Source organism: Gopherus flavomarginatus, chromosome 8 (genome assembly GCF_025201925.1).
Source record: "Gopherus flavomarginatus isolate rGopFla2 chromosome 8, rGopFla2.mat.asm, whole genome shotgun sequence".
In the NCBI taxonomy this organism is placed as follows: Eukaryota; Metazoa; Chordata; order Testudines; family Testudinidae; genus Gopherus; species Gopherus flavomarginatus.
Genome location: NC_066624.1, coordinates 79405100 through 79426048, shown reverse-complemented (window position 1 = coordinate 79426048; position 20949 = coordinate 79405100). Strand labels below are relative to the sequence as shown.

Below are 20949 nucleotides of genomic sequence, written 5' to 3'. Positions count from 1 at the left end.
GTTTGCTACATGGAGCAGCCATAATCACCTGGCCAGGTGAGCACTCGCAACAGGAAAGGGAGTTTCAAGCTGCCTGGGATTTACATGGGGAGGGGCGAACGTCCATTTACCTGGAGTTAGAGCAGCGGAGGTGCTGGCCAAAGTGGTCACTTTTGGCACTGTGAGTATCCTCCGGAGGCCCAAAGGTGTTTACACAGAAAGAACATGTCTTCACTTTCACATCACTGCAAAAAGAACAGCGGTAAGAACTGTATGCCTCTCGTAAAGGTGGTTTTCTTTTTGCGGTGAAACTTCTGAGTTTCACCTCAAAAAGTCATTATCAAGTGTAGACACTCCCACAGTTTTTGCGCAAAAAGGGGACATTTTGCACTTTAAATTGCAAGTGTAGACATGCCCTAAGGTGATGCAATTGACATGGTGAGAGACTGGAACAAAGCTACATGAAAGTAGGGTGGGGACTTCTCTAAATGTACACACACTTCTGGCTCTTCAGCATAATTACACCAACTCAGTTCCTATATCTCTTCTCTACTGTCCCTCTTTTCTGCCCCACACTCCCTCTAGCAGTGGGCTGGCACACTTCCACATACCTGAGGTGTGCCACCTCTTGTTTTGCAGGGAAGAGGAAGTTCTTTAATATCCTGCAACACGTGTAGTCATGTTAGTGGTTAGTGGAGCTCTTCTTGCTATTAATACAATGTTTAAATTGTTAAAGAAGAACTCAGAATGAGAATGCATGCATGCCTGATATTTGAAAGATACAAGTACATGGGTAATGCAGAATACTGAAGCACTTAAGCTAGTTTATCTATGCAAACATGCTAATAACCTTGGCAGTATTGTGAAGGTCAGCAAGACCTGGCTGATGAGAGAAGTATGCACAGCCATGAAAATGTTTAAAGACAGTTTTAACTTATGCTCCAATTTGTTCAGTTTCAAAACATTTTGAGGAAGATCACTAATTCCTGCCAACCTCACACAGTTCAAGGTTCTGTTCTGAAACTTCTATAGACCTTTTACTGTTTCCAGCCTTTCCATTCTACAGCCTCCTTAATAATCCTCTGATTCTTGACTTGGTCCCAGCATGCCATGAGCCCCTTCCTCTAATTCTTCATCACCACCACATGACTTTCTCTTCCACTGATTTCCCCCTGCTGACTCCAGACATGCTCTTGCAATGCTTTGTAATCAGATTGGCCAAAATGATTTACAAGAATCCCAGGTCCTGTGCCAGAATGTAAGTGGTTACAACATTTTCAGTTAACAGTAAATATTTAAAAACCTGTCCTGCCCTGACCCCAGAATTGGGTGCCATTCACTTCTTTTGGTGTCTTTTCTGGAGTTAAGTAGATTTAAAAAGCAAGCATCTATTCATTATCTGACCTGATCAGCTTCTGTTAAGAGATCATGTCAAATGCCTAGTTTAAGATGATAGCAAGTAAAACTCAACCTGTCTGATGTTCATTCTTTTTCTTTTGCAGTTGAAACAAATGACCTGTTTTCAGATGAGTAAAATTGGTGCCTTTAAAAAAATATTTTAATACTTTATGGGAGAGAGCCCCACAGAATAGAAATTGCTAATTCAGAAATGTGAGGGGGGTGGGTGGCATATTGTGTCGTGTGACGTGAAAGGCATACTACACAGGCTTTTGTAACTCTTCTACCCTAACTAGGTTCTTCTATGCCATGCCACTGGATAGACAGCACAGCACAGCAAAGCTGAAAGTCATCTTGAACGTGGTAGAATCTAATTTTGTAATTTGAAATGACTCCATTCTGTTGAACCTGCTCTCTCTTCCAGATCTATTAGACCCATGATATAAAAAGGTATAGCTTGTTGTAAATAAAGCTGGCTGAGTAGGATCCTCCAGATACAAAATTTGGTGAATTTTGGCTCTTTCTGGTATTGTTAAGCATTCACAATGCATTCCCATTGTTTGCGTGACCCATTCCTACGTATTTGGTATTCAGAAATACTGGACAAATATTACAAGCGAACAAAGGACAGTCTATGTGATGTATCTGAAATCTGCATTTGAAGTTTCAAACTGGACACCTAAGAAAGTAGTAAGATGAACCCACATTTGATAACAAATACCTGTATTCTCCTCACTCATCAAGGCCAGTTTTGAAGGTCCACAAATTCACAGATACAAGAGTTTAAATAGAACTGAATCTATATCCTACTATTTGTAAATCACTTTTCCCAGTATTAACAGCTGTACTAATAATAATAGTTTTTAATATTGAAAACTCCTGAGATCACCAGTTATACATTGTGCTTCACATAAGTTATCTGAGAACAGCACTATGGATACAGTTGTAAAATTTCACCTTGAGGGCTAAATCCCAGGAAGAACACAAAACCTAAATAACTGGGCAGCATACTGGGGAGCCAAGGTTGAGGGTGATGGAATCTGCCTACCAGCAGACAGCAAAGTAACTGAACAGCTCCAGGGCTGTTATCACAGTCCCAGAGCTTCAGTCACCCTCATATGCTCTCAATGGAACAAAAGTCAGTGGATCCACATAGGTGTAGATCATTTAGCCCCATGTTCACCTTACTACCTGCCTCCCCATAGAACCAAATCTGGGGTGTACCAGGGAACTGGAACCCAGCTCGGAATACACTTCAGTGGCATGCAGGGTGTAGGCACAGCATCCCAGTATCCCTAGTGCCACCCTGTACACAGAATGGCACTTCTCCCACAGAGTGTTTCCTATTGCAAGCCTAATATCCCTTATTTTTGCACAGCACAAATCCTGCTCATTTTCTAATCAAATTTGAATCAAGCAATATAATTTTAGTTGCATGCCAGACTAATAGTTCTGCAAAGAAATATGGCAAGAGGAAACGTACATTTTTAACCAAATTGTCGCCCTCAGAAAAACCCTTTAAGGCATTAGCCCCAGTGTTGATTAAAATATCCTAAGCAGGACAGACAAGATACCTGTTTCATTAGAACACTAACCACATGACAAAACAAAGTAGTCAATGGCTGCTATCCCAAGTATTTGGCACTATATATTCATATACAAGTATCCTTTTACAGCTACAGAAAGCCCATAGCAAGTTCTGTCATCTGTTGCAGAAAGAAATGTTTTCTCTCCTGGGATTTGAAAAAAGAGGAGGAATAAATGCATTTAGTTATTTATATTTGTGTACAAATTAAATAAAAGGGGAAAAGAATCTGCAGTTTAACTTGCTGAGGGCCAGTCTGCCCCTCCTGCAGATTTTCCCAGTGGCCAGGTCCAGGTGGAGGGTTTTTGCCTGGGGTTCCTCTTACACGTCATCAAGTCATTCTGTCAGGAGGGTGAGTTCCCCTCTATGGAACAAATGGGAGCTGGTTTTGCCACAAATTCAAAGGTCTCTCAAGGGCCACATGGATTTGAATAACTGCACTGCTCAGGTCATCCTTCAGCCATACCCTGGCTCAGTTGGTTCTATTGTACTTATAAGGTTCATTTTGCACTCACGCTAAGTGCCTGATCCTGCACCACTGAAGTAAATGGGAGCAGGGCTTACTCATAGCTTTTTTTAAAAAAAAAGACCAGAAGGGACCATTATGGTCATCTAGTCTGACCTGCAAGACAGCAGGCCATGGAAAGTCCTGCACTGAGCTTAGTAAATTGTGGTAAATTATATTGTTGCTACCTACATTTCTTCTGCTATCTCTGTTAAACATGATACTTTACTTCTTGCCCTAAGCTGTTGTGCACAGTTGCTATGCAATGTTGGAGAGCTGCTGAGTACCACATGAGTAGGGGGCTGAATTTCAGCAGTGGTCGAAGTGATCCCTATCTCATATCCTTTCCATAGCTCACAAAGGTGTGCTGTGGCTTAATTAATAAATGTCAAGCTCCTCATATCAAAGTCAGTCAGAAAATGCAAAATAATTACTGTTTTATTTGTGGACTTATATACAAATATCCTATATCATCTCTAAAAGATGAGGAGGCTTAAACCATGGTCCTTTTAATTTAAGAAAAAAGAAAGGAACAAATATAAAGAAAAGGGGCCTCATCACCCCAAACCCCTAATTGTAATTCAAGGAAAAGATTGTGTTCATACAGAATCAGTTCAAGTTAAAAAGTCTAAACTGGGTAAAGTTTACCTCTCTTCTGCCACTTATAGAAATAATTTTACTACTGAAGCCAACAAATATCTGGCTACATCCCTTGTTAACTGACATTTTGCGCTCTTCCAACCATTGAAATGAAGTGAATATACTGGTTGCTGTTTCTGTGACTAGAGATTGCATTCCAGAATTCTTTGCTGCCCTCAGGTGGTCAGCTTTGAGCCGTACGCTTTCCCTTAGGAGATTGGGCTCAATTCTGCCCTTGAATTATGTTAGATACAGTATTAGATAGGCTAAGTCAGAAAAGAAAAAAACAGTCTTCAAAAGGAGGAGACTATGTTTCAGAGAAAAACAAATATAATAAAATAGTGACAGTGAAAAAGATACACAATAGGAAGTGTAGGAATGAAGTGGGGGGAAGAAAAAAGAAAAACCTATTACAAATTTAATAGAAAGCTTGCTGTATTCAATCTTTTGAATATAACATGAGTTACAGTTCATTAGGCTTCTTGGAGAAAAAAACTCAAACCTTGAAAAATGTTGCTAACCTTTGGCTAGGGAAGGGAATAGACACCATCTTTGAGCCTTTTCCCTTTTGGAATATATATTTTACCTAAAATATATATACAGGTGTTCTGTGTATTATTGCTAGGCATAGACATTAGTTACAGAGTAGTTTACAAAGAAGTTACCTAATAACCATCATATTAATTTTACAGAAATTTAGCAATTGTTGAATGATACGTTTAACTCTGGGAGAAAATGATTGAAGATATATAAGCTAGAAAAATTGATAGAAGTGCAAATATCACTTGAAAGAGAGAACACTCCCAATTCACTCTAACTTTCACAGTCTCTTTGATTGTGCTAAAATCATGAGTCTCTGATTATGCTTCTGAGAGACTAAAATGTGGCACCCATTGGGTTCTAAAGCTTACAAAAGGTAGAATGTGCATTGGCATAGCCAGCAAAAGTTGTAGTTGATGCTAGGCATCTCACAGAAGGTATTGGAGACCCGATGAAGGTTCCAGCGAGAAACAGTTATCTTGAGGAACGTATTTTTCCTGGAAATTAAAATCTATTTTCATAGAGAACTAAGCACAGGGCAAGATTGCACATTTTACTGCAAGCTGTCTTTGAATTATGAGTAGGCCAAAAAGGTTAAAATAACTTTAACAAATAGAAAATCTAGTAATTTTTCAAAGTCCAGCAAACTAGTGCAGCTTCTTTGATTTACTGTCAGCTCTCCTGACCCTGGCTAAGCATCAGGTCTTTCAGAAAAAGAGAACAGTAAGAAGGGAGTAAAAAGCAGGGTGGATAAAAATCAATGATTTAATTAAAAAAAATAACTGGATTTATTAAATTTAAATCAGATTTTTTGATAAAATGCTTTTTGAGGAAAAAACTATCTAAAGATACTTTTAATTAAGATACATTATAGCTCAAATATATCTCATCATGGAATAGGGATTATAAATTCTAATTCTATAGTATGACACAATATATTCATGTAATGTTTAAGAAAAGTTTTGTAAATCATAGAAAATATAATCAGAGAAATGTAGGGCTGGAAGGAACCTCGAGAGGTTATCTAGTCCAGGCCTCTGTGAAGAGACAGGGCCAAGTAAACCCCTAGACCATCTGTGACAGGTGTCTAAACTGTTCTTAAAAACCTCCAACAACAGGAATTCCATAACTTCCCTTGGTAAGTTATTAGAGTCCTTAACTGTGCTTACAGTTAGAAAATTTCTCATAATATTTAACTTAAAGTCTCTTTACCTTCAGTGGACATGGAGAAGAATTGATCACAGTTTTATTTACAACATCCCGTAACATATTTGAGGACAATTATCCGATCAACTCTCAGTCGTCTTTTCTCAAGACTAAACACACCCAGTTCTTTTAATTTTTTCTCTCAGCTCAGGTTTTCTTTTGTAAGTTTTGAGTGATCTCCTTTGGACTCTCTCAAATTTGTCCACCTTTTTCCTAAAGTGGAGTGCCTGGAACTGGACACAGTACTCCAGCCTTTTTTGCAACTGCAGCACATTGTTGACTCATATTCAATTCACGATTTACTATAGCTCCCAGATCCTTTTCAGCAGTACTACCACCCAGCCAGTTATTCCCCATTTTGTAGTTGTGCATTCAATTTTTCATTCCTAAGTGAAGTACTTCGCGCATACCTTTACTGAATTTCATCTTGTTGGTTTCCATTTCTTCCATTTTGTCAAGGTCGTTTGAATTCTATTCCTGTCCTAAGTGCTAGCAGCCCCACCCAGTTTGTCATTATCTTCTAATTTTATAAGCACACTCTCCTCTCCATCATCCAAGTAACTAATGAAAATGTTGAACAGTACCAGACCCAAGACAGACCACTGACGGATCCCACTAGATACGTTCTCCCAGCCTGACAGAAAGTTGTTTCAACCAGTTTTTCACTCACTTTATAGTAATTTTATCCAAACTACACTTTCCTACTTCGCTTATGAGACTATCACATGGAACTGTGTCAAAAGACTTACTTAAACAAAAACAAAAATCACATCAATAGCTTCCCCCCTATCCAGTAGGCCTGTAACCCTATCAAAGAAGGAAATTAAGTTGGTTTGGCATGATTTGTTCTCGACTAACCCATGTCAGCTATTACTTATAACTTTATTATCCACTGGGTGCATAATAATTGGAATAAATTATCTTTCCAGCTATTGAAGTTTGGCTGACTGGTCTATAATTCCCTGAGTCTTCCTTGTCTCATGTCGTCCCCCTCTTATAGAAAGAGACCTTCTAAAAACATTCAAGTATATTACTGGCACGCGAAACCTTAAATTAGAGTGAGTAAATGAAGACTCGGCACACTACTTCTGAAAGGCTGCTGAGCCCTATTATAGACTAACAGAAGTACTGGAGCATAAGGTTTCGTGAGTGAATACCCAGTTCATCAGACTTATGCTCCAATACTTCTTTTAGTCTATAAGGTGCCACAGGACTCTTTGTCACTTTTTACAGATCCAGACTAACACGGCTGCCCCTCTGATATTTAAGTTAAAGAGAGACTGTCAGCTGAACAATCACTTCTTCCTCTAATAATGTTGTATTTGCTAGTAACACCTAGAATGACTATGGGGGAAAGAACTTAGTGAGCAAACCAATTCTTAATATTTTTCAGTTTGTTTATTTTGTGCACAGCGGTACTTTGTGTATTGCCATTTTACTGATTCCCCAGATAGGTAGTTTCTCCCTCACTGAAACATCAACAGGTAAAATGAACAGATATACTTTTTAAAAAAGGTACTTTAAGAAAAAATCCCAACCATTCTAATGAAATGGTACTCTGTTGGAACCTAGTTTTTTTTTAAATTAGTCATTATAAAATTATTCAGATTGATAGGTAAAATTTTCAGAAGTGGACAAGTGATGTAGGAGCTTAAATCCTATAGGACTTTAGCACCTTTTACATTTTATTCAAATTATAAACATGCCAAAAGTGTAGTATTTGACAGCAATATCAATAGAGAGTAACCACAACAACATGAACGTAAAGTCACTACCAAAATATTTTTCAAAGTGACTATCTGAAATATTGGTAATTATATTACTAAACATACAATTTATAGATATTTCAAACTTTGTTTTACTCACAGTGTTATCAATACCATCAGCAGCAGCCAGAGGGAGGTTAAGTATATTTGTTTACTGAATTACCTCTGAATTATTTCTTCTGTTTCTTTCAGGGTCAGCCTGGTCACCTAGGGGCTCAAGGTCCAATTGGATCTTTGGGATGTACAGGGCCAGATGGTTTGCAAGGAGAAAAAGGACAGAGAGGTGAGAATGGGCTACCTGGGCCCACTGGAGAAAAGGGTGATAAGGTAGGAAATACCATGGGAACGGCTTTTTTAGTATATAAAATATAATGGCGAATATTGCAAAATGAAACAAATCAGGAACAATAAAAGCCTTTACTGAATGTTAAAATTACGTGGGCATCTCCTGTTCTTACTCATGCAAAACTTCCACTGAAATCAGTTATAGAGCTGCCTGAGAAGGAACTGCAGAGTTTGGCCCCATGTTATTAAATCGAAGTTGGCAGTAAAAAAAGTTAAAATTCAAGGGTCTAAGTGTCCATTTGATATGTCCCACCTCACTCACATTAGCATCAAGAAGGTTACATGCACATATGTGGGGGAAGAATAGAACTTTAAAATAATACTGTACAATAGGCATAACTTTGCCACCTTTGGTTATGGTGAGTAATGGGATCATAAATGGTGCCTTTTATTATAATTCACCCTTTGGTTTTACACAGTTCTACAATCCTTGAACGTTTGCCCTGGCTTTCACTGGTCTAATTCTATTGACACCAGTGTCAGTGAGATCAGAATTTAGCTTCTTCTGTACAACTCCACTGAAACATAGAGCTTAATCCTCCTCTGGAGTCAATAGAAGTTGTGCCATTGATATAAGTGGGAGCAGAAGCCAGCCTGTAATATGGCACATACTATTGTTTTATACATTATGGCTAAATTCATCTTTTGAATAATCCTTTGTGTTTTAATGGATGAAATTGGCCCTAAGAATTTAATATTTTCCCCCAGTACCATTTGTGGCATTCATAGCTATCATTGATTATTGTTCAAGATACACTAGCTGGATAACCTCAGGCAGAGTCTGTCCACTTTATATCAGAGATGCAAGGTGGGTGAGGTATATCTTTTATTGGACCAATTTCTGTCGGTGAGAGAGACAAGTTTTCAAGCTACACAGAGCTCTTTTTTAGGTCTGGGAAAGGTAGTCAGAGTGTCACAGCTAAATACAAGGAGTTTTACCATAACTGGCCAGTTGACCTTGAATGGTCTCTTACAATGTTTGTTAACTATTTATGCTAAACAATCTGTTCCACCTTGCGTTTAGCTGTGACACTCTGAATATCTTTCCCAGACCTGAAGAAAAGCTCTGTGTAGCTCAAAAGCTTGTCTCTCTCACCAGCAAAAGTTGGTCGAATAAAAGATATTACCTCACCCATCTTGTTTCTCTAATATCCTGGAATCGACACAGCTACAACAACATTGCAAACATCTTATGTAGCCTTTATCCTGCAGTGAGGTGTTAAATTCATGATTCAAATGTGACTTTATTTCCTAATAGTTTTTGACCTAATTTTACAGTACCACATCCTCATGTTGTCTTCAGTTTATAAGTGTTCTCAAAGAACAAAATTGTAAAAGTGATTTTTTTTATTATTATTATTTTTTTTTTTTTTTTTGTTTAGGGCCCAACAGGAGTCCCAGGATTTCCTGGTTTAGATGGTGTGCCTGTAAGTACACTGCCAATATTGTGTTATAAAGATTACAATTCGTCTGAACCCATAAGGGACTATTTTAACAGATTACCTTAATAATCAGATATGGTTAGTTTTATACCCTTCATTACTGTATCACCTGGAGAGCTGCATATTTTGTACATGTGTGAAAAACAAAGTATACTATTATTATATTTAGTATTGATAATACTTCACACTTAACATGTTTTCCAACAGACAGTACAAACCAACTAATTAAATCTATTAACACCCCTTTGAGGTAAGTAAATATTATTATTCCCATTTTACAGAGAGGGGACTGGAGATAGAGAGGTTATCTGAGACTTGCACAAATCCATGCAGCACGGAAATGCCAATGCCAGGATTAAAAACGAGTAGTCTCTTGCTCCAGGCTCTAAAGTAGACCACACGGCTTCTGAATTCATTCTTAAAATAGCAAAAAGGATCCCAAGTAGTAGTTCTTTTTCTGTTGAAACATTTTGAGCACCGTCCAGCAGTCCTTACTCAAATAAAAACCCCATTGAAACCTGCAAGAGATTTCCTGAATAGGAACTATAGATCTGGACACCTCAGTTTTAAGGTAGATGGATATACAGCTTTGTGTACAAAGTGTCATAGATTATCAGGGTTGGAAGAGACCTCAGGAGATCATCTAGTCCAACCCCCTGCTCAAAGCAGGACTAATCCTCAGGCAGATTTTTACCCCAGTTCCCCAAATAACCCCCTCAAGGACTGAACTCACAACCTTGGGTTTAGGAGGCCAATAATCAAACCACTGAGCTATCCCTCCTCTCTCATATATAAATGGAAATGAGTAGAGTGAAAGGATAGGATGCTCTATTAAATCCAATATTTTGAAAATGATTTTCTATTAGAGTTAAATCCTGAGAGGCCCTTTATAACTACACAGGGATCAACCAAAGTGGAAATAGTGCACTTTGGATGTTCATGTAGGCCAGGAAGCAGAGATCCTGTGGAGGGGATCTCTGATCCATTTGTGCTCTGTGTTTGCTCTCCATATCTGTCCATGTAGTTGGGGTTGTTGCTAGAGGAGCTGTAAAATACATGGCTCCCATAAAACCAAAATCTAGCATAGAGAAGACAACAGGGTTGTGTCTGCTAGAGTTGTCTGGAAAATAGAAATCCCTTTTCATGAAAAATTGCATGTTTGGGAAAAAAAATTATCCTGAATCAGGATAAAAAGTCAAGGATGCAAAATTTTTCCCAGGAAGGGATTTTTAAAAAAGTATTGTTTCAGAAGCACTGAAATGGGATTTTTTTGATTTGCCAGCTTGCTGCTTGGACGGTTCTTTTGCCAGACAACAATCTTCCAGACTGGCAGCAGAGGAGTAGTCATTTCAGTTTTCGCAATGGAAAACCTAACTTTTTTTTGGCAAAACTGAAATTTTCAATTTTGCTCAAAAGGCATTTTCAGTAGGAAAATTATTCTGATGGAAAATTCCCAAACAACCCCACTGTCTGGTACTCTTACCATCCTATATAATAGTGAATGGTCAGTGCATGGGGGCGTTGAAAATCAGTCCCTCCATCCCAGAATTTGTGTGTGGATTTTCCTGAGCTCACAGTATGTTTGACTCAAGTTGTGCCCTATTTACTTGAATTGCATCCTAACAAAAAGAAAGGGCCTAGCTAGTTTGGGATGACCTTAGTGTATGTCATTCACAAGGAATAAAACCTTTCCATGTTTCCCCAAATGTGATAGCTCTTTATTGCTTCCAGAAGGAATTTACTCTCAGAGAGCTTGATTTTGCTTCCATTGAAGAAAAACTTTTCATATTGATTCTAATGAGAGCAGCATCCAGCCTAATTCTCTGTGTCACCCAGCAGAGCTACTGTGCATTAAAGAAGGGAATGTAAGAACTATCAGACCAAACACTCTAGTTTCAAATTACAGCCCCGTTGAGCCTATTGCTAGGTGTAAGGAAAATTCTCATAGATTTCAATGGGAGGCTTTAGCAGTGTAAGGAATATAGAAGTGAGACCTATGTGGGTGATCCTCTGGCCCAGTTCTGGGTTACCAGTGTCACTGCTGTGTTTAGACAAAACCTGAACCTAACATGTCACATCTTTACATGTAATTAAACCCTCACTAGGGATATCCTGGAATTGAAGGGTCCAGGGGCAAACCTGGCTTGGATGGCTGCAATGGTTCAAGAGGAGATACCGGATTTCCAGGAGAGAGAGGGTGTATTGGACCAAGAGGCTCATTTGTAAGTTATGAGCTTTATTATAATACATTTAAACTTTCTCTCCAGGTTAACACCTTTTAAAATTAAAGGGGCATTAGACTATGGCACTAGGCATATGGCTCTGGCTACCTGAGCTCATGTCCTGACTCAGGCTGCTTCTATACTGCACCTTTTTCGAGCTGCTGACTAGGCTTCCCACTCCTGTTAACTTTAGTGAAGTGGAGGGTGCTCAGACCCTTGCAGGATCCAGTGTTAGGTTAAAGATGAAATTAAGTTTGCTAACCCTTAAACTGAAGTTCTGCAATACTCGATCACACAAGAACTCCTTCAAGCTCAGGGAACACAGTTGTGTCTGGTCTGGCCTTTATGCGGGGAAAGTTCCCTATGCTACATACCATTGGTGTTATAGTATAGAGAGCTGTGTAGGAAACATACTTGCATATATTCCCACACCCTTCAGGCGTGCCTTTACTCTACTTGCCTAGCTATGCCTCACTGGCTACACTACTGTTTATACCCATGCTAGGGGGACTGTATGGGTATGTACTCCATATGCAGCTGAAAGAAGCATGCTGTGTAGACATACCTTGAGACACACACAAGCACCTTGTGCTCCCATGTAATAGCCAGCCACATTCTGGCCCCAAGTATATTTTATAAGACTGAAATATTAAAAACTACCTCTAAGATTATTAGCTTTTCCTTCTGAAAACAGAAAGTGTGTCTGAATTAAAATTGGTCCAATATTTTAATACTGGCTAAAGGAGATTAAAAACTCAGAACCAGATCCTCAGTTGGTGGAAACTGGTATAGCTCCAGTGACTGCAATGGAACTATGCTGATGTACGCCAGCCAAGAATCTGACCCACAGTCTTTGACCTTTTGCAAAAACACGGAATGGCTACCAAGTCATTAGGTTAAGTGCTGCTCTAAATTTTCTAAACTAAACAATAAACAGTTCTGGATGTTATGCTAAAGTCTAACACAGCATTATACTACTTGAAAGACATTAGAGGTCACCGTGTTTGCTGTATTTGAACCTTAGTTTAATAGAAAGATCATCTGAGGGAAGACGCAATGAATTGATTAATCTGTGCCAAAATTAGTACTGTGCTGTTAGCACCATTTCTGAACGTTACCCTATGGCCTTATTGTTATTTATTGTTTGTAATCCAGGAATGCTCCACGACATGGAGCCTGCGGTCCTGACTCAGCAAGTTACTAATGCACATGCCTAACTTTAAGCACGTGAGCAGTCCTATTGAAGTCAGTGAAACTATTCAGATGGTTAAAGTTAGGCATGTACTTAAGTTCCTTGCTGAATCCAGGCCTAAGAAAACAAGCAATATACAAGTAAAGGGTAAAGCAGAGGGATAAAACATGATCCAAATATGATAATTAACCCTCCCGACATTTCTGGGGGCGCAGTTTTAATAGGCTGCAACGTGACTGCAGCACACAATTTGATAAAAATCTAACCCACTACACCTTTCAGAACAATAGAATAACTTCTATTCAACATGGTAACGGTAGCTGCTAGGAAATCTCTGACTGTACTAAGTCTCATGGACTAGACTGTCACCTACAAGAAGTAGAGGGATGAGATAAAAGAAAAAGTGAGACCTGGAACAAAATTATAGCCTGAATCCAGCTGGTTCAAGGAAATCTGAGCCTTTGCAGACTTATCACTCCCAGCATATAAAAGAACATAAAACAACAGACACGCAGCCTTGCATCTGAACTAAAATAATAACACCAATAAATTGGGCTTTCTAGGAAAACATGACAAAGTCAGAGCAAATATCTTAATTATCTATTTGAGTATAATAATGCCACATTAAACTCTGTATGTAGACTGACTCCAATTTGCTAACTGATTTATTGCACCAAATACTCACTTGATTACCTACTACCAGTATCTCAATGGACTGTTAATTTCCCTGTTACTTCCTGTTTATATCATTTTCCTGTATAATTTCATATATAAACTAAATACATGTTAATTTCACTTATCTTAAATATATGCCTATTACTGTCCCTTTAAATCACAAATAAATGGTTGGAAAAATTAAAGGAAGGTTTGACAATATAAAATGCTAGCTTAAGAAGCTGAAAAGGTGACAAGATTCATTTAATAAAAATATTTTGTTGTACGAAGAAATCAAACTTGCAATTTGTTGAAGTATAAGTGTAAATAAGGCAGAGGTAAATATAGTTTTCAGTGTGACAGTTCCAGAAAGGCCTCTGTTTAACAGGTCCATTCTGCTATAGCAGCATTTTTCAAAGTTCAGGTTGCTACCCAGTACTGGGTCGTGGCATGTAAGGCACTGAGTCACTCTGGTCAGCACCATTGACTGGGATGTTAAAAGTCCTGCCGACGGTGCTTCCCAGCTAAGGCAGGCTAGTGCCTAGCTGTTCCGACACTGCGCTGCGCCCCAGAAATGGCCAGCAGCAGGTCCGGCTTCTAGGCAGGGGAGCCACAGGGCTCCACATGCTGCCCTCGCTGCAAGCACCGCCCAGTCAATGGGAACTGGGGGGCGGGGCCTGCGAGCGAGAGCCACACGGAGCTGCTTGCACCCCTCTGCCTAGGAGCCAGACCTGTTACGGCTGCCTCAGGTGTGCAGCACAGTCCACAGTGCCAGGATAGGCGGGAACAGTGCCTCTGCATCCCGGCTGCGCCGCTGACCGGGAGCCACTGGAGGTAGGTCCGTGCCCCAACCCCAAACCCCGATCCCCTGCCCCAGCCCTGAGCCCCCCCAAATGGGAGCCCCTTCTGCACCCAAACCCCTCATCCCCAGCCCCACCCCAGAGCGCTGACCCCCTCCTGCACACCAACCCCCTGCTCCAGTCCTGAGCCCACTCCCCAAACCCAGAGCCCTTCCTGCACCCCAAACCCTCCTCCCCGGCCCCAGCCCAGAGCCTGCACCCCCAGTCCAGAGCCCTGACTTCCTCCCATACCCCAATCCCCTGCCCCAGCCTGAGCCCCACCCAAACCCAGAGCCCCTCCTGCACCCCAAACCCTTCATCCCTAGCCCTGCCCCAGAGCCTGCACCCCCAGCCCTGAGCTCCTCCTGCATCCCAATCCTCGCCCCAGTCCAGAGCCCATGCCCTGCACCCCCCATTCCTGGCCCAACCCCGCAGCCCTCACCCCTGCACGCGAACCCTCTGCCCCAGCTCTGAGCCCACGCCAAACCCCTCATCCCCAGCTCCGTTGTGGGTCGTGGACGTCAACAGTTTTCTTCAACTGGGTTCCCAGAAAAAAAGTTTGAAAACCACTGTGCTATAGCTACCTCCAGCTGTATGCAGCTGCTGCTCTTCAATTTATTATTGCATTCCTGTGATAATTACTTTCCTATTCATTTCTGACCTCAAGCTTTAGAATTTCAGTGTACGACTGGGCTGACACTGTGATTCACTGAGTACAGATTCTGGATATTTATGTTCTATGGAAGATGATATCCTGGTTCTATTGAAGTCCAGCCCTGGGGCATCCACGGAAAAAAAACAGTGGGTGATTTTGCTATCTTTGAACAGCAGTAGGGCCAGGATTTCACCAAGCGTGATTTTGGTTTATTGTGAGGGGTATGTGTTAAGGGATAAGTGTTCTGTTATATCCATTCCTTCTGTGTACATCATGCTCTTCATAGTTAATTAAGCACAGACATTGTTTTGCAAGAGCAATGAAATCTGTTCCTGCTGAAGCAGGTTAAGATTTTGTGGGTACCAAGACAAGCAAAGTTATGTGTGGACTCTACAGCAAGTCACACAGACATCACATTAGATATCACATTTATTTTTGGTATAAAGTGTATGTACTAATGATTGAAGAATTTAGTTTCTTTAGATACAGCAATCGGTAGCTCCAGATTTCCTACTTTAAACAGGATACCACTGGCTTCTTACAAATCCTGGTATGAATTTCTAGGAAGGGTAAAGAACTTGCATGCCAGTAGCCACTGCATCCATTGAAATTAAGTATGGCTGGGATTTACAGAGAGTATTAATGCCGTCAAAACTGAGAAGTTATCACTGAAACTGTACAGTAGCTTAGAGTATTAGAGGACAGATTATAATATTATTACAGAACATAATCTGATTTTTAATTACTGACTGATTTTTCAGGGTGTTCTTGGGCAAAAAGGAGAAAAAGGAAACTCTGCATATATTTCAGATTTCATTAGAGGTGCTCCAGTAAGTATATTATTGTGGAAATAAAATGTAGGAAGACATGTGTAGCAAATGTGAGTATTCTAATAACTCCAAATTGTTTAATAAAAGCTAATTTATCTCTTTTAAAAACAGAAATTAAATGCAAATATGTTAACTGCAGTATACAGATTGAGATATTAATTGTCCTAAAGTCAGGAAATTCCCACAACAGCTATAAATTGCTCCCCAACTCTCTAGGAACATATAGACAGGCATTAAAATTAACATTGTAGACAGTAATGGAAAATTCTACAGATGTACAAAAGAAGCTGAATTAGGGCTGCTGTGGGAATCAGAACTTCAAACTGCCGTGGACATTTATGGAAGTATAATCTCAGGCTTGTATGTACACAGGGCCGAATCCTGACCTAGAGCCAAACACTTGTTGAACTTTGGGGCTGATGGGTAACACAATTGGCACAGTGAGTTGACATAACACATGGATGAAAGCTTTGTAGCTGATTCTCTCAGTAAGATGCCTTTCTGCTCCCTAATTGCTTCCAGTTACTGCTTGCTGCTGATTGCAGGTTTGGTTTAGTATACATTTGCTTCCTGCACACCACATCCATATTATTGTTTCTAACAGTGCCTACAATGTACTAGGTGCTTTTCAAACATAAAAGAAGGCATGGACTCTGCCCCAAAAGAGGTTATACTCTGGCTCTGATCTTGCAAACACTTATGCACAAATTAAGTTTACCCACCTTTGCAGCATTGGGATCTAAAAGACAGTAGAGAGAGAGAGAGATGGAGGTTAAGGGAAGGGGGAACAGCAAACTAGTAGGATACTGATAAACAAAACAGTAAGGTACTGGGGTTGGCCGCATCATGATAATGTAAAATTTTAACAATGCTTTAAAAGAAAAAACAAACTTATGAACATATCCTTAACTGGTGTAAATAATATAGTTCCACTGATGTCAGTGGAGCTATGCTGATTTGTACCAGTTGAAGTTCTAGATCTTTATATCTCAAGAGAGATAAACTAATCCTTCACTGCCCTACAACCATGACAAAACTCTCATTGAATTCAGTCAAGCAGAGCTAACACATAGTGAGTGCCCTGCCATGGTAGTCATGCACATCTCTTGGTGGACTCACTCCTTTGTACTCTGGAGGGATGCTTGAAGATAAGAAGAACTTTTCTTTCTCTCTTCCATTCTCTCACACAGCAGTACACCAGATTGCAAGCTGTCGCTCATTATCTTTTGCATTTAATCTTCAGTTCATCTGGAATTAGATTAATAGTAAAAACTTTACTTAACCCTATGTTTAAATGTAGAGAGTTTTGCTAACTTGAATACAGTACAGTGAAACGGTTGAGTGAAGAGCTGGATCTGTCACACTTTATCAATAATTCATTTTTCATACATGAAGTTTGGGAGTATTTTTATGATTTAAAGTAAAATCAAATCAACAAAAGTATAATCAAATACATGGCTTCAACTGCTCTCCTATGAACTGTACCTTGTTTTAGAAACCCAGAGGTGCATCTGTATATGAAGTCAGTTATTGTTTCTCTGTATTTTCCTCATTATTGGACATTTTTGTGTTTTCATAAAGGCTTTCTCCCTTAATGTTCCCTCTTTCCTTTTAGTTGACCCAGTACTGACATCATAATCCTGTACTAATGACACTAGTCTGTTGCCCAGGAAATCATTGTGTTGTCACTAATTCATCATTGTGTCATAACTGTGAGATCAAAAAGAAAATTTGGGCTTGAGGAAGCCAGTTTTCCTTTAAAATACTAAAACCTTTAGTATGTAGATAACATAAAATTTCTTAGAAAAATTCTCTAGAAAATATTTAAATATATGTTAATAGTTAAATTATATATTTAAATGTTGCGATATCAAGTTCTTTAAACCCAAAGCTTGATGTCATTTAAATTATTATTTCTTTGTGATGAAAAATCACATGTTGGTTCACAATTCTGTGATAAAGTGAAAGTGTGATCCCTTAAAGTAACTCCTTGCTTAATGTTGTAATTATTGTTCCTGAAAAATGCGACTTTAAGCAAAACGATGTTAAGCGAATCCAATTTCCCCATAAGAATTAATGTAAGTGGAGAGGGTTAGGTTCCAGAGAAATTTTTTTAACCAGACAAAAGACTATACTATTACACACAGTATAAGTTTTAAACAAACAGTTTAATACTGGTACACAGCTATGATGATTGTGAAGCTTGGTTGAGGTGGTGGAGTCAGAGGGTGGGCTATTTCCCAGGGAGTGCCTTACTGCTAAATGATGAACTAGCAATTGGCTGGGCCCTTAAGGGTTAACTCGTTGTTAATGTAGCCTCACACTCTACAAGGCAGCACGAATGGAGGGAGGGCGTGTGTGTGTGTGAGAGAGATGCGCATTGTTCCTTTAAGTACACTGAGCCCATTCTAAGTACATTGCCTTTTTAAGTATATCCTCAAGTTGAGACAGCAGCTGCTGCCAAGAGGCTCCCTCCATCCTGAGCCCTGTTGTGTGTCCCTCCCTGCTTTATGGAAGATGGGTAAGCGGGGGGCAGGAGATGGGAGGAGGGAGACACCCTGACATTAGCCCTCCTCATTTCCTCCGCCTCCGCACAGCAAGCAGGAGTCTCTGGGAGCAGCTCCAAGGCAGTGGGCAGGAGCAGCACATGGCAGGTAGGGGGAGAGACAGCTGAACTGCCGGCAATTGGTAGCCTGCTGAGTGGCTGCTGCACAGGGAACTTGGGGGAATGGTGAGCTAATGAGAGGCTGCTGGTCCATCCTGGTTCCAAGCCCCCACCAGCTAGCTCCAACGGGCTGCTCTTTCTGCAAGCAGTGGACAAAGCAGGCGGCTGCCAGACAACGTTATAAGGGAGCACTGCGCAACTTTAAATGAGCATGTTCTCTAATTGATCAGCAATGTAACAATGAAACAACGTTAAGCGGGACAACTTTAAGTGAGGAGTTATTGTATTTAGCAAAATACTTGTCATTCCAGGGAGCAAGAGGTGAACCAGGCTTCCCTGGCAGACCTGTAAGTATCTTCCTGCAGCTCGTGTATATGCTTGTTTGTTTTGAACAACATACTGTAGCATGAGTACATTACTTCCATGTATTAAGAGTGAGTAATCCTTACTTATGAATGGTCTAATTGAAAATGTAATAGTGAATGATAGTAGGAGAGAGAACAGATCAACAGCTTTTAGCCTGACTTGCCTTCATTATTACCACCCACACATGAGAGATTAAAGATAGTGTAGGAAAAGCAGAAGATGATAGAGTGCATCATGAGTGAGGCTCAAGCTGATGTGATTGGAGGTGCTAGGCTGCTTCACTTTTGGAGCACACTAGACTAAGTGAAAGAGGACAAAAGTCACAAGAATAGATGAGCAGGCCAACATAGCCAGGTCATGTTCACCAACACCAGCTGTGAGGAACAGAAGCAGAGGTTGCCCATGCTTCTCACATTGCAAGTGGTCTTGGTCCAGTGGATCTGCAGGGTACTGAACAACTGATGCCCTGTCACATTCACGAGCCGCAAGAAATCTCTGTGTCAAGTAAGCAGTGGATGGCAGAGCCTCACTGTGGGGCTGCTGGGTCTTCCCAGAGTGTGCCGAGCATCCTGGTATTTGGCCATAAAAATAAAATCCCAAATGAAATATTTTCTGTTTTTTTGTTAAGCAGTCATCTTCCCTATCGCTCAGGGAGCCTCTTTTTTTATATCTCAAAGGCTGTAGCATTTCCAGTGCTTTGGTAACCTGAGCTTAATTCTTTTCGATGTGCTATTATTTATATACATGACTAGTATGTACTAGAGCAGGGGCAGGCAAACTTTTTGGCCTGAGGGCTGCATCAGGTTTTTTAAATTGTATGGAGGGCCAGTTAGGGAAGGGGGTCATGGCCCAGCCCCCACTTCCTATCTGCCCCCCCTGGGACTCCTGCCCCATCCAACCCACCCTATTCCCTGTCCCCTGACATCCCCCGGAATCCCTGCCCCTGACTGCCCCCTGCCACTCTATCCAACCCCCCTCCTTCCTGACTTTCCCCCTGGGACCTCTGCCCCCATTCAACCCCATTTCTCCCCCAGACCACCCCACGCCTATCCACACCCCCATCCGCTGAGCACCACCCCAAACTCCCCTGCCCTCTATCCAACTCCACATGCTCCCTGCCTCCTTACTGCACTGCGTGGAGCACCAGTGGCTGGCGGCATTACAGCCACACCACCTGGCTGGAACTGAGCCACACCACCGCTGCCACCACACAGCTCAGAGCACCAGGTCAAGCCGGGCTCTGCAGCTGCACTGCCCCAGGCGTTCACAGCCTCGCCACCCAGACCATTGCACCGGCAGCAGGGCGAGGTGAGGCCGTGGGGGAGGAGGAGCAGCGGAGGAGGGGCTGGGGGGCTAGTCTCCTGAGCCAGGAGCTCGGGGGCCAGGCAGGACAGTCCCCTGGGCCAGATGTGGCCGTAGTTTGCCCACCCCTGTTGTAGAGAGACTAGCGTGTACTGTATGAGGTAATATCTTTTATTGAACCAACTTCTCTTGGTGAAAGAGACAAGCTTTTGAGCTACACGAGCTCTTCTTTAGGTCTGGGAAAGGTAGTCAGTGTCACAGCTAAATACAAGGTGGAACAGATTGTTTAGCATAAATAGTGAACACCTTTTGTAAGAGATCATTAAACATGAAGTGGTCCGTTAATACCTCTGCACATAGTCACCAACTCCGTGGGTGCTCCAGAGCTGGAGCACCCTCGGAAAAAATTGGTGCTCCAGAGCTGGAGCACCCACCAGCCGCTCCTCGTGGCCCCACCCCGCCCCCCTGCTCCAGCTCGCCTCTGCCTGCTGAGCACGCCGCCATGTCCTGCTTCTCCTGCCTCCCAGCCCTTGCACTGCGACACAGCTGATTCATGGGGCTGAGAGGGAGGGGGGAGGAGGGGAAACGCCATGTGCTGGGGGAAGAGGTGGGGCTGGAGCGGGGATTTGGAGAAGGGATCCAATAGGGGCAGGGAGTGGATGGAGTCGGGGTGGGGCCAGGGGTAGGGCGGTCTGTGCACCCACTGGCACCAGAGAAGGTTGGCGCCGCTGCCTCTGCAGTCATTTGACAAAAAAAGGGGGTTAGTGGGATATAGATTGTTGTAATAAGCCATCAATCCACTGTCTTTGTTAAGACCGT

General features: G+C 41.4%; 1 protein-coding gene across 3 annotated transcripts in view; it reads left to right on the top strand.

The window, feature by feature from the left end:
* Positions 1 to 20949, top strand: part of COL4A4 (collagen type IV alpha 4 chain) — a 131732-nt gene that overhangs the window by 36714 nt on the left and 74069 nt on the right. For 2 of the 3 annotated variants that reach the window (XM_050963987.1, XM_050963985.1), the window contains exons 4-8: positions 7811 to 7945; positions 9346 to 9390; positions 11511 to 11627; positions 15729 to 15797; positions 18774 to 18809. In XM_050963987.1, the coding sequence (XP_050819944.1) occupies positions 7811 to 7945; positions 9346 to 9390; positions 11511 to 11627; positions 15729 to 15797; positions 18774 to 18809 (402 nt within the window). The remainder of the gene's footprint in view (positions 1 to 7810; positions 7946 to 9345; positions 9391 to 11510; positions 11628 to 15728; positions 15798 to 18773; positions 18810 to 20949) is intronic. The other variant, XM_050963986.1, reaches the window with a different exon arrangement.